At 37.8% G+C, this 13,898-nt stretch overlaps 1 protein-coding gene across 4 annotated transcripts in view; it reads left to right on the forward strand.

Annotated features, from left to right (window-relative positions):
- The window catches only part of GRIN2A (glutamate ionotropic receptor NMDA type subunit 2A), a 197,260-nt gene extending 184,819 nt beyond the window's left edge, over window positions 1-12,441 (forward strand). For 2 of the 4 annotated variants that reach the window (XM_076350574.1, XM_076350573.1), the window contains one exon: window positions 62-2,127. In XM_076350574.1, the coding sequence (XP_076206689.1) occupies window positions 62-1,852 (1,791 nt within the window). In that variant the 3' untranslated portion in view covers window positions 1,853-2,127. Of the gene's footprint in view, window positions 1-61; window positions 2,128-5,280 lie in introns of those variants that run through there. The other 2 variants (XM_076350575.1, XM_076350576.1) reach the window with 2 other exon arrangements.
- The last annotated feature ends 1,457 nt before the right edge of the window (window positions 12,442-13,898 follow it).

Raw genomic sequence — 13,898 nt, forward strand, 5'->3', positions numbered from 1 at the left:
ATGGAAGTATTTAAAATTTATACCTAGTGATTTAATTTGTTTTATATCACTCATATTGCAGGGTATTTACAGTTGCATTCATGGAGTACACATTGAAGAAAAAAAGAAGTCTCCTGACTTTACTTTGACCAATTCCCAAACCAACATGTTAAAACTACTGCGAACAGCGAAAAATATGACCAATATCAATCCTTCAAGAATTAACTCCCCCAAAAGAACAGCTGATTTTATTCAGAGGGGTTCCTTGATTATGGATATGGTCATGGATAAGGGAAACTTGGTATTTTCTGATAACAGATCCTTTCAGACAAAGGACAACTTTTTTGGTGACAACATGAGTGAACTGCAGACACTTCCTGGCAATCGACACAAGGACAATCTTAACAACTATGTTTTCCAAGGTCAGCATCCTCTCACACTGAATGAGTCCAATCCAAATACAGTAGAGGTTGCAGTAACAGCAGAAGCAAAAGTGAACTCCAGACCCAGGCAGCTTTGGAGGAAATCTGTTGAATCTTTACGTCAAGAATCTGTACGTCAAAGCCAAGGTTCCCAGAGAGAAAATGGGTCAGATGAAAACAGGCAGCTTTCAGTGAAAAGCCAAAGATACCTTCCTGAAGAGATTGTCCATTCAGATGTATCAGAGACATCAAGCCGAGCTACTTGCCATATGGAACCTGAAAACAACAACAAGCACCACAAAACCAAGGACAATTTTAAAAAAAGGACAGTAGCATCAAAATACCCAAAAGACTGTAGTGAAGTGGAACTGACGTATCTGAAAACCAAACAGAGCTCTCCACGGGATAAAATCTACACAATTGATGCTGACAAGGAGCCAGGATTCTGCTTGGACACACCTCAGTACATCGAAAACATTGTCCTTCCAGAAACTATAGAGTTTCCTGATGTTTATCAAGATCCCAATGACAACTACAGGAAAGCAGAACATGCTGACAGGACTCCCTTGCATAATGAAGACAGTCTTCCAAATAATGACCAGTATAAACTTTATGCAAAGCACTACACATTAAAAGATAAAAATGCTTCCCTAGTCGACATGAACGATAGATACAGACAGAATTCCACCCACTGCAGGAGCTGTCTTTCCAATTTGCCCACTTATGCGGGACACTATTCGAGCAGATCTCCCTATAAATGCGATGCATGCTTGCGGATGGGGAACCTATATGATATTGAAGAAGATCAGATGCTGCAGGATACAACGAACTTATCACTTCCTGAAGAAATAGATGAGCATAGTTGGTCACAAAATAATGCTCTGCAATATCATAAAAAAAATAAGTTGAGGATTAGCAGGCAACATTCTTTTGATAATATCGCTGATAGGTCCAGGGAAATTGATATTGGAAGACCTTCTCGTAGTATAAGCTTGAAAGAAAGAGAGAAATTTCTACAAAGTAGTCCATATGCAAGCATGTTTAGTGTTCCCTCAAGCAAACTGTTGAGCAACAAGACCTCACTTTTAACTCATGCTCTAGAGGACAGTAAGCGGAGCAAGTCCCTGTATCCTGTTCACTCAGATGATAATCCCTTTCTGCACTCGTATCGTGATGACCAGCACTTATCTCTTAGGCGAAGTCCAGCTGATCTTTATAAACATTCATTACCAACAAGAGGAAGAAATGATAATTATTTAAGGTCATCCATAAAGTCTACAGCATCATACTGTTCCAGGGATGGTCGGATCCATAATGACATGTACATTTCAGAGCATGTTTTGCCTTACGTTGCAAATAGGAATAGCTTGTACTCAACTCCAAGGGTTTTAAATTCCTGTAGCAATAGACGTGTGTATAAGAAAAGGCCTAGCATTGAATCAGATGTTTAAATTTTCCACGAACACTTCATCTATAGAGAGAAAATAGTTGCCACCATCTTAGAGGGAGAATTTATCCCTTAGTATCCTGCTATGGTAAAAGATATGTAAACCTCTCCCTTTCCCAGTGTACTTTTGTACATGAATAGGTAAACTAGTATGCTCTTAACTATCCTTTTAAAATGTCTTGTTGAAAAGGATAAAAAATAGCCATTTATGTATGCTTTATATATAAATGGCAAGCTGAAATAGCCCCAATATATGTTGGCAACTATGCTGTTTTGTATCTAATTATTTTACTATTTCGGTTACTCTAATTTATGTTGCTAAGTATCATTCAATGTACTTTTGTCCTTAGAAATGTTTAATGATTTTCTAGTACTGGATAAGCAATATGGTATGCATGTAGTATGACACAGACAAGAAGAATTAGGAATGCATTTGCACAGTTTCAAAAGTAAGACTCTAAAAGAGAGACAGAAAGCTAGACTTTCAAAGATATATTTTAACTTCATAATCATTTTCAAAGCCAAATAATAATTAAAAGACCCCAAACCCCGGGACCTTAATAAATAAAATACAGTGTGTTAGCACAAAATTAGTATGCTCATTCTAGACTGACAGAAAACAAATGGGAAGGCCGTAGGCCCAAACATGTGAACTGCTGTGTACCCAAAGGAGGCCCCATGGATATTGGTTAATGTCAATGTACAAATGCTTTTCTTATATTTCACATGCACTTACCATTACAAACTAAGTTCATTGAAGAGTCTGCAGGCATCTTGTCAGAAATTTCACAGCTGCCTAATCCAGAGTATATATTTTTAGATATCCCTATATGGCACTTACTATGGAGCTGTGGACTTTATTAGTAACCTTGAGGCCTAATGTGTACGTAAGTTTGCATTTGCCCCTTACTGGTGATTACTCAGGGCTGTATAGTATTTCTTTTATTCCTTCACTTCCCAGACCAAATCCCAACCCACTGTAGTTCTTTGTTCATAATGTATCAGTGACATCTGATTAATTGTACGTTAGTAGTATTAAAGCTGTTAATACAGTATCAAACACCGACAGCCATACGTTCAGTGCAATCAGTGAGGAGCGCAGTGCCATTTATTTGCATACACAGTGAAGGATTAACACCTTTTAAGGGACTTCTTCCTTCCGGAATATTGTGCATATTTGTTGAACATCAGACCATTTTTTTTAACCTCTCTGATCAAGTCTGTTACATAAATCGAATATATGCACACGTAACTAAGGAACAGCATCTTTATTATCACTTACCGGAATACAAAGATATTCGCATAACAGGGATGCATTGTTATATGACTTTTACTTCTAGTGAAGATCAATCAGGTTATTTCACAAATAAAATGTCTGCTACACACCCCTCCTCGCCCCCGCTGGAAAAAAAAGAACCCACTAGATTTTAACCATAAGGGAGTGTGGAAGGGAAGAGAGGAGGTCTTTCATGAGTAGAGTGTACAGCTGTAAATTTAATTTAAACTAAAGAAGTAAATATAATTGCTAATATATTTAAATATTGAAAGCATTCAACAGGTGGTGCTCTCCCATTCCTCTGCTACTCTGAGAATTGCTTTAGGTTTTTTGTGTAGAGGAAGTTTGGATTATTCAAGCATTATTCCTTACATTTCACTGAAGAACAGCGAGCAGGGAAGCCATTACCACTGTGAATTGGAAAATGTGAATATTACCCTAACTTTTCTCTAAACTGAAACTCTTTTCAATAGAATCATGGCTCTCAGCTGTAATTGTAGAATCGGCATGCCAGAGGTACAGTATGCAAGTTGTTTAATTTGGAATAGCATACTGCACAGCAGAGTTGCAAATGGGAGATTATGTAAATGATGTCTAGGGACAGACAAAATACAGCTTCTTGAATTTTGTTTACAATTTTTTTATTAAACAGATTTAAGCTGACTTTAACTACCAAACAGTCCAGAAAGAGTTCTTGGTATTTACAAATGTATTTGTATGTTCACCAAGATGGTGAAAGACGGTATTTTTTAAGGAACGAAATGTAATGAGATTTGGGCTTCCGAGTCCCTTTCCAGCTTCCAAAAATCTCAGTATACTTTATTAGAAGTATGTTCAGAAAGCATATCTATGGGTATCTGTACACTGTCCGGAGCAAATATGTTTTGAGTATTCTTTATTCAATGTTTGGTCACAATTATTGGCCCTGATTCACATGGTATGCTTTCTGGTTCCTCAATGGATGTAGTTTTTAGAAACAGAAGATCCTCACCTGCCCTTACAGAGATTCACATTTCTTAGGAATAATTGTATGAGCTAAGCAGGGCTAGGGTTTTTATGGGATGGACACTACTTTTCATTAACCAAAACCTTTTCCCAAAGACATAGGTATACTATTTGTCTTAGATCTACAGGAAGGCAAATGCACTAAAGGCATAAATATTGTTGCAATGAGTTTAATAAAAATATTTCAGGCAAATTTTAATTTCCCATCCAAATCATAATATATTAAGTAAAATCTTAAGTATTTTGAACTACCTGGTGTGTTTCAGCAGATATGGTATTTGCTGATATCATACCAAAAACTGCCATGCAAGTCGCTGAGAATTTTACCAAGTGAATCATAAAGCTCAGTGGTGGCTCTTGTCTTTCACATCGTCTTAAAGCTCTCAAAATATTTGTTAATTGCTCCAAGTCTTTTATACCATCATCTCTATCTAACTAGACAGACATAATTCAATATACAGACAAGTACTGTATGTGAAGTTGTGGGAAAGAAAAATTCCCATTTACAACATTTTCTAAGTAAACTGTTGAGATGCAAAGGTAAACATCCTAAACCCAGGTGGATTTATCCTTCTGTGAAATGTACAAGCAAATTAGCCATAAAGAAATATATTGCAGTGTTTGCTTTTTTGGATTTGAGCAGATTTCTGGTGACTGTAGAGTTTTATTATTATTAGCAGTAAATATGCAATACAACCACCTCCCCTAAACCAAAACAAATTAAAGAGACAGAGGGAAGACTTGATAACGTTGCACAGCAGTTGTTCACATGGAAATAAAAGATGCTGCCTTAAAGGAGAAAAAAAGAAAAACAAAACACAGATACTGAAAGTAGAGGGAATGAGAATCTGCATGCATTTGTTGCTTTGATCTTGGCATATAATATGAGTGAATAAGGGGGGAAGAAAAGGCTAAAGTGTAGGGTTGTAGGCGAGTAGCTGGTGTGGTTGCGGATGTATACGTGTAAAGAAGAAGAAGCTGAGAAGTTGGAGAAAAATCTTCAACAGTAGAGCCACAAGCCACAGCTTGTGAGGCTCAGCCGTAGAGCGCGTGGAATTCTGAGTATTGCCTGAGCTTTGTTGATATATTTGCACTGACTTTCAATTAAACTGAGATCAAGCCTTTCTGTATTTCCCTCTCTCTCACTCTAGCTGCTGCTATTCTTGAAGAGGAGAAAAGAATCTTCCTGCATAAGTGGCCATCCTTTCTGTACCTTTCTGGATGGTGCTGGTGACTTGTTACATTTTCCTGATTACAGCTCTAGCAGTTTGTTGGTCATTCCTATCACCAAGATTTCCCGTGACTCCAGCTGGAACTGGATCAGGCTGTAAATGATATGGGCCATTCTTGGTAGCATGTCCTGTAGTGTTACACTGCTCCTGGATGACAACTTTTATGGAGGCAGGATATTGAATTGCTGAGGAATGGAGTAGGTACATGGAGGTAAAAACAGCTACATAGACATACCTGCCTCTTGCTTTTTTCCTCTTTTAAAGACATTGTAGAATTTCTTCATGTTTTTGTCTTTCCCTTTTCACCACAGTAAATTTTCCTTCTTCCTTTCAAATGGATTTTGTGTTCTGCTTGTGTTTCTTAGAGCAGTGTAGCCACCCACTAACTTAAACGCATGGAAATAAGATATTTTAATATATAAGATAAAATTAAGGAGAATTACGAGTTTTTGTATTTCTGGAAAATCTCATTTAATGTTTTTGCAGCTTTTGCTCAGAATTCATTATTCTGCTATCTAAGAAGCTTGGTTAGGAGAAAGAGTGCTGTGGAAAAACAGAAACGAAATCACTGCCAGCTCACCGTGTTTTGGCAGCATCTCATAAATACATGTCTCTTTCTCTATGATCTTTCAGGAACACTTAGGAAGTGAAATAAGGCTCACAAGGGAAATCAGGAGTGGTTTTTTTTTTCCCCTGGTGAAAATAAATCTTTTTACGTAGTTTTAAAGGAATCGAAAGCTAGAGCTGTGTGTGTAGCTTTGGGTTTCTGTGCTGGAAGGCTAAGCTCTTTCTCTTGCCAGTAGGGAGAGAGAGAGAAAGCCCCCTCCGGGTGGTAGTTCAGAGCACTGAAGGCTTGGAAGCAGTTATGTGTGTGATGTGTCCTGAAAGATTTTTACCTCTCTCTGTCAACTTTTTAGAAAGTATAGGCTCCTAACTTAAGACATCTCAGTTAGGTGGACTTAGAAAAGTAATGGTCTATCCCCAGCCTCAAAAATCTGCTAGTTAAATCTGCAAGTCAGTACCAAGTTAAACCTTGCAGGTGCATATAGGTTCCTGTGCTTATACAAGTAGTTACTAAGGCAGCACCTGTCGTTTGTGGGTTTTGCAGTACTCCCAGCCTAGTCGGTATCATCGTTTTCTTTATACCACATGACTATCCAGCATGAAATAGAAGTGTCAGAATCTATGCCTTGTAGAATAACTTGCTATTTTCCTATTTCTGCAGTGTAGCATTTGCATCTTAGTGATGGGGAAGGTTTTGGTACTATTCCTTCCCTTGCTGGGTTCATCAACGTAGAACAGGAACTGTGGTATGAATCTAAGGGTCTAAGAGTCAGCTTGGATTTAGGAAGGATTCAAAAGGTGAATCTTTTTGTTGTTTTACATTGCATTAAAGATGTTTGATATATAAAACCTAGTGAAAACAGATCTTTTATGGCAAAATCCTTTCTTAGTTAATACAGAACAGTAACCATCCTGTGGCTTGGCTAGATTGTGTTGTGTTAATCATCACATCATGTGCTTCTTTCAAGATGGAGCGTCTTACATTCCCTTACTAAACTTTCCCTTTCCCAGCCCTAGTCCTATCTTAGCTCAAAAGTCCTTTTAAAGTAGATATCTTTCCTGTACAGGTTTGCGATGTAAAAACAGTTTTCCAGCGATACATTCAAATTGTTTGTTTTACCAATGTTATTTTTTTAACCTAAACTTCCTTCCTATTGAGAGCTGAGCCTTCAAAGTGTAACAGTGCTGAAGGAACTTCAGAAAGAGCATAAAGGCCTTTTAAAGTACGACTTTTATGATGTGAGCCATTTACCTGCCCAAACTCGCCTGTACTGTCTTACTTAAATGTACTAGCAACATGTTAGTATTTACTAACATGAGGAGGGAGCACAGTTTAATCACAGGCGTGTATGTATTTGTGGACGTAAATGCAAGTACAGACAGGTATATGGTATGATAGAGGAAAGGCTCAACCTGCTCTGGCTGGAGTCACCTGTGAAGCTGTGGTTAAATGGGAGTAGCCTCAAGACCATCAAGTCTCTTACATCGCTCTGATCATGCAGACTCTTCTGTCTGATGTGCACGTATTGTACATAGTGTAAGATTCTTGTTACTGCTCAGCTTTCATTGTGGAATTAATCCCATGCTCGCCTTCATTACAGCGTAGCAGCAATGTTTGTGGGACGGAGAGGTGGTTGTTTGTGCTCTCTGGTGTCTGTTGCTCTGTTAAATGGGAGCAGAAATCCTGCCTCGCTTCTCTCTGCTCTGCTGGGGAGGGTTACTGCACTCTGTAAATAAGCTCCTCATTTATTTCACTTCAGTCAAGTTTTTAAATTTTTTTTGCCCTGCTTCTCTCGACCTGTGTACAGAGTATGCTCTCTAAAAATACGTGCTCTTCCAATGTCCCGCAACTTTGGAAGTCAGGATTACAGGCGTGCATCGCCCTGCAACGCAGTGAAAATGCACTTAGTTGTTCTTGCAGGTTCATGAGCTTTTTTGTTACATACTGCAGGATGTATCTGCTGTGGTTGAAACTGGTTTTTTTAAATGAATGGCAGTCTAAACAGCTGTAAGAATCCACTGCTGATTTTGTGATGATTTTGTCATATCTGTAATTTAAGAACCAGAAATAATATAATTAAGTTACCTCACTATTTACCAGATTTTTGTTGTTTTGCACTTAAATGACACTTTTTACCTTTTGCTTAATTCTTTACCTGTATTGAAAACAACGCTAAATTAGTAGAGAATATAACCATGCTGTAATGTTGTCATGCAATACCTTTATTAGTAGATAACCACACTAAATATAGTATTACATATTTAAAAGAGAGATGGTTTTGACTCTCCAACTCTTACAAAGTAGTGGTGATAAGCAGTTATACTCCTAGATGTTTTGTCCTTTCCCTTTTGTATTAGTATTTGTTTTCACTAATATATTTCAAAAATTATATTTCTATGTGCACGTTATAAAACTGTGAAAATAAATACCAATAAATATTGTGATACTTATTCAGTGCACTGTAAAGTTCCAAGTGAGATGATACTTTGCTTGGGAATTGATGAAGGTTTCCTCACTTCTCATAAATGGTACTAAGCTTTAACGTGGGCAAATGGTAATATTTACAGTGACATGAAATTTTAATGGGGAATGTCTTGTTTTGCACTTCTAGTACTATTAGAAGAAACGATATGTTTTTCTCAGCAAATGCATTATGAGAATGCATTTTTTTGTTTTGTGCATTGCAGTACGTAAGAATAGCCATTTTGAAGAGATTTGTGTTACATCATTACTACATGATTCTTTAGTCTGATAATTTTTTATTGAGCCCGTTTAATAATGGTGTTTAATGGCAAAAACCTTTTGGAAATGTATTTTGGCTTCTGTTTCACATTGCAAACCCTGTATTTGGACTCACAGTGATGCAGTCGAAGGCCCTCACGAGGCTGCTGTGCCTTCCCATGCTATTGGGGAAGGAGACTTTTCTTGTTCTCTGTTGGGACAAGATTAGAGGAGTTGAGAAAAATTTTGGAGGATGTGTTGTGCAATATTTGAAGTATAAATGATCTTCAAAAGTGGAAAAAAATAAATTGGAGGTTCACAGTTATCCACACTAGCGGGTGGTCTGTGACAGGCTGCGGGGTGTGTGGTTTCTGGAGGAAATGATAATTTTTAACTAAAGTGATTTGAATTCTACTTAAGTTTCTGAAAGTCACTGAAAAAAACGGGATTTTTCTTCTTTTTCAAAGCCAAAGTCTTTATGTTGTCATATAAGGTTTCACAGGAAAATGGGCCAAAGAATACAATTAAATATGCAAAAGGTTAATCCTATGGAAAAGGGTATCCTGTCATCTTGATATGCACAAGCATATTAATGGTAATAGGAACAATGTGTGTAATTTTCCTGTATATTGCTATGTAGGTTGCACTATTTTGAATGATACAAGCCTGATATTTTAATTACCAAATACCATAAGAAGCTGTTTATTAATAAACTTGTTAACCTAAATATATATACAGTATACACACGCGTGCGTGCATACACTCCAACCTAGTCATGTGTGAGTAATCTCCCAAAGCCGTGGGACACATTTCAGCAGTGCTTTATTTTAAGTGATTCTCTTCTCTCTTTTCCAAACCTCCTAAATCCACAAATCCTCTAGCAGCATTTATTGTAGTGTTTGATACCTGTTACAGAAGAGGCTAAAGGACTTGCTGGGATCAGGATGGCATTGTGCTAGGACACGTGAAAACACATCAGAGGAGAGTTCCTGTCTGAAAGAGCTGGAAATGGTACTCACTGTAACTAACGAAGCCATAGGAAAAGGATGTCTTCTCGTACTGTTTTGAAATTTCACGGCCAGAGAGGGTCTATTGGCCTGGTGACTGACTTTAAAATTCTGGACGGCTTACGCGATCCACACCTGGTCATTAAACATGTTACTTAAGGTAGCTGAGGAAGGATACCTAAACCCCAAAACTTCCCAGGAAAGACCAGCTGGTGTGTGCACTAGCATTCTAGTACGCGCCCGTGTATTCTTCCATGCAGACTGGGCAGTTTTCAAAGTTGGTTTAGCACACAGAGGCGGTATGAGCAGTGGTGTTTAAGTCAGAATCACTTTTCTCGATGCACAGGCTTTTGAGCTTGCTATTATTGATGATGTGGAGATTTTGACCAAGAGATGATTGTGGTATTCGGCTTCTTTTCTAAATTTACAGTGCTCTGACCAAAACTTATGACAAAAAATACCTTGGAATCATTTGTTTGAAGTAATTCCTGAGCTTTTTTACAAAGAGAGAGTTGGATAGTTAATAATTTTTCCACCTTAACCCAGAAACAGAAAATTCTGTAGGGTCAAATTTTGTCTACGGTTCATTGCAAGTGTGTCTTGGAGAAGAACTTGGTTCCAAGCCCTTCGTCTGCAGGAAGAAGATTTTTGGTTAGCTCATTTTTACCAGGCCTACGTCTGGATATTGACTTAAATAGGGATGTGTGAGTGAATGATGGGAGAGCAAATCCTTAGTGCAGTTCACGCTCAGAATTAAAAAAACGAAAACCAAACCTCGTGTTGCAGAGATACGGAAATTGCATCATGTAAAATTGTGTGCAGCTAGGAAGGAAGCTAGTGCAATTTTTAATAAGAACTGTTTACAGTTTATACTTTATATCAGCTATAATATTTTGAAATAGTCTTATTCACTTCAGAACATCCATTTTGCACTGATGAAGAACAGCTTGATCTTTCTGTCTTCACACCTCACACCCACATGCACATGCACAGTATATCTTGTGTCTTCCCTGTGGAAACCAGAAGGTACAAACAGAATTCATTAACGTGTTAGGCAAACTCCTACCTGATTCTTAACTAAGTGTGCTATTTTTATGCAAAATTTGCATCCATACATTTCAGGTTCTCTCAGAAGGACTTCACCTCTGAGTTCATAATGTTAATTTTAATTCATCAGATTCAAATTTACACTAAACCTGAAGGGCATTTTGTGCTTCCTTTCATCCTGTTTAACAATTTTTGCTGGCTTAGATGAAACACTAATATTTCTGTGCTGCTAAACAAAAACCACTAGAAATTTTAAAATGTCAAATTACACTTTTAAAAACATTTTACCTGTTTACTTGAACAATGTAAATTTAATGTGTTGTCCTGATTAGTCTTTGTATACATACATGTATATGTATAAGCTATATATAAGCTTTATATATATGCATATGTATAAAGTTTTTGGGGAGAATGAGGGGCAAGACAAAAATTCAGCATTGTGACAAAGATTCTACAACCATTTATTAACAGTTTCAAGTAATGTATTGCTATTTTGAGTTTGATTAGAAGTAATTTGCAGTTGAACTCTGAAAAATGAGATGTAACTGAAGATTTGTGTTGGATCTTCAGTTGTCATCCTAAGACCACTTTAGTTTCATTTGTATCTTGAGAAAATAAGAATTCACAATACTAACGTAGGATTTTGCCCAGAAAGAAAATTAGTTATCAGTACAGTTGGAAAAGTATTCTTGTTCTGATGGGGGAAAAACTCCAAGTGTACTGATTTGTACTGGTTGCACGGAGCACTAATCTACATTGCAGTAGGAGAAATTTGCATTCCATAAATAACATCTTACCAGAAATCTTGGAACCATTTGATTCCATACACAGTACATTAAAAAGCTGACCACTTCTGTTATTTACTAGTGCAATTTACTGTAACGCTCTCAAGAGTGTAATATTTCAAACCAAAGGGTGGGTAAGTTATAAATTTCCAATTGCTAGCAAAGAAGAGTAGGTGTTTGAAGACCTCTTAACACCTGGGGAAATAAATCACGATGTTAGAGTAGAAATAAAAGAATATTGGTGAAATGGAATCAAGCAGAAAATAATTAATTTTTAAGAGAATCCAGAATTTCATTATAAAATTCATAGTCTAATGGAGTCTTCAGAAGAAAGGGTTTGGGGAAAAAGAGAACAATTAAAAACTAGTTTTGACTTTCCAGTGACTGCCTGTTTTATTAGATAGGTTTAGCAAACTGAAGTGAATTTTAACACACAAGTGTCTGTACACACACAGTTTTAACTGTCGTGTTAGAGATACGCGTACACCCGGCTGCCCCCGCACCCCTCTGTCCCTGCCTTTGAAATCCTGGTGGCAGCTGGATCTACCCAACAGCACACATCGCAGCTTGAAGGAGCTGGGAGTCACGCACTTCCCTCCCGCGTCACGCATACCGTCTCACAGCAGTTCACCCCGACCATATTTCAACCCAGTGCATGACTGAGTGCTAATACTGTATAAATATTTTGAAACATATCTAAAAAAAATGTTTGCTTCAAACTTTTTATGATAGAGAAATATATAATTATTATGGTTGTCTTACAAATTGTATTGTGTTCTTCATTTTTGTTAAATATGTAGAAAAACATTAAGGGAATGGGGGACTCGAATGTCTGTGTGTACCGAAATGTATATAACTATTTGGGGAAAACACACGTGCCAAGTATAAAATGATGTAAAAATTGTAAATATATGAAAAATTCATTTTTCTAATAAAGATAATTTCTGCCAATTGATATGAAAATGAACAATGGTATCATTCTTGTCTGTCTTCCTTGTTAAATGGTACAAGATGAAGTGTCATCTATGAATAAGGCTTACCTTTGGGTTTTTGTTAGTAGTTGATTTGATTTGAAAGGTGTTAACAGCCACATGTTTTGAACCATCCTTTGCTGTTAGAAATTATCTAAAGGTGAAGATGCCTGAAGCTAAAGCTGACAGTATATGCTTGATGTTCCCAGTTTAATTTAATTCATGAAAAGGACGGAGACAATTAACTTATGAAAAATTCATTCAGCGTGAGAAGTCTACTTTGAATGATGCTCCCTCAACGGAGGGAGCAGTAGGAGCTAAGTTAAGGATGGCCCGTTAACCTGTGGCATCATTTTCCCCTATTCTGAAATACATCAGATGCACAAAACACAGTGGGCCTGCATGAAGAGATGATCTTGGCTGCAGAAGTGCAGGAGCTGTTTGGGCGATTGTGGAGGCAGCATCCAGCCGAAGGAGGAGGAGGAGGTGTCCTGCTGAGAACGATGCCATCCCTGAGAAGAGCTGGAGAGCTGGGGGTGTGGAGTGCTCCTGGCGTGGCAGCGCTCTCGGTGGTTGATTAGGTGAGGATGGGGGACAGCAAACCAGAGGGTGAGAAAATGGCAGAGGTGTGATACATCTTCTATGACATTGTTATCAGCAAGCTTGTTTAATGTTCTGGTTAATCAAGACTTAAATCAAAATAGAGGTTTTAGTGGAGCAATCAAAATCTTTTCTAAGATTTGACCATTTGCCTGGCCAGGAGAGCTAAAAAAGCAAGGTTCACACGGCGCTCCTAAGTGGTTCTGTAGGACCCCATTTTCCAGGCCATCTCATCACTAATGAAAGCCTTCCTTTATTCCACGAAATGGGCATAAACGCACCCTTGGCAATTAGAAGAATGTTCTTCGAGGCAGTGGGATGAAAGTCATTATATAAATCCACAGCACAGTTTTGATTAATATGCTTCGTGTTGAACATAAAAATAACAGACAGGAGGTGAAAGGTTGCTCACAGATGTCTCAGAGCAGAACAGTCCCATTTATTTGTTCCCAAGATAAACATGACTGCACAGATAATATGAGAGATATAAAACTGGAATTCTCTCCTTAATGAGGTTTTTAATGAATAAAGACTGCTGGGCTTATTGTCCTCTGCTAGGACATTTTAAAGAGACACCACTATTTTTAGCTAAACATCCCCATTTCATGAAATAAAAGTGTGCCTGGGTTATTGAATCTTTATCTGATCTTGAATCTTTATCCAATGGACAGGCTAATCTGTTCTGCACAATAACACATGGTGATCTGAATGGCTTTGGGTCACCTGCAGGGATGACCACCAAAGGCCAATTCAAGTCCTTCAGTCATGTAAAAGAAGCAGGAGTCTCTACAGGAAAACGGTGACGGAGGAAACAGCCCATGTGATTCTGATTTGGAAACAC

Source organism: Aptenodytes patagonicus, chromosome 13, assembly GCF_965638725.1.
Source record: "Aptenodytes patagonicus chromosome 13, bAptPat1.pri.cur, whole genome shotgun sequence".
NCBI lineage: Eukaryota > Metazoa > Chordata > Aves > Sphenisciformes > Spheniscidae > Aptenodytes > Aptenodytes patagonicus.